This window comes from Pocillopora damicornis, chromosome 11 (assembly GCF_964200805.1).
Source record: "Pocillopora damicornis chromosome 11, jaPocDami1.2, whole genome shotgun sequence".
NCBI lineage: Eukaryota > Metazoa > Cnidaria > Anthozoa > Scleractinia > Pocilloporidae > Pocillopora > Pocillopora damicornis.
In genome coordinates, this window is record NC_142680.1 from 4,358,229 (window position 1) to 4,358,767 (window position 539).

General features: G+C 38.4%; 1 protein-coding gene across 1 annotated transcript in view; it reads left to right on the forward strand.

Annotated features, from left to right (window-relative positions):
• Positions 1-221, forward strand: part of LOC149037102 (uncharacterized) — a 3,294-nt gene extending 3,073 nt beyond the window's left edge. Inside the window, exon 3 of the mRNA XM_089188398.1 lies at positions 43-221. Within this exon, the coding sequence (XP_089044524.1) occupies positions 43-172 (130 nt within the window). The 3' untranslated portion in view covers positions 173-221. The remainder of the gene's footprint in view (positions 1-42) is intronic.
• The last annotated feature ends 318 nt before the right edge of the window (positions 222-539 follow it).

Sequence of the window (539 nt, forward strand, 5' to 3'; positions counted from 1 at the left end):
GTGATAGTGTAGTGGAACAAATGTCTTCATGGTGTCCAACAGGTGCATTGATGGCAACCACAAACTAATCCAGCCTTATAAAATTGTCATTCATGGTGGTTTAGATGGTTTTTCAAGAATGATAGTATTCCTTCAGGCATCAACCAACAACAGGGCTTTAACTGTACTGTAGTATTTCCAGTCAGCTGTTAAGCACTAAAATTTACCATCAAGAGTTTGCAGTGATCTTGGAATGGAAAACATAGAAGTTGCTCGCTTTATGCTGCAAGAAAGAGGTTTGAATAGAGGCAGCCACATCACTGGAAAATCTGTTCATAACCAGAGAATAGAGCATCTCTGGTATGATGTCAACCGGGTTATTGTGAGCCACTTTTTGAACATTTTCCTCTTTCTTGAGCACAGTGGAATTTTAGATCCAACAGATGAGGTGCATCTGTTTTGTATTCATCTAGTTTACATTACACTGATTAATAATGCAATTAACCAATTTATCGGTCAGTGGAATAATCCTCCTGTAAGCACACAATGCAATTTCTCTC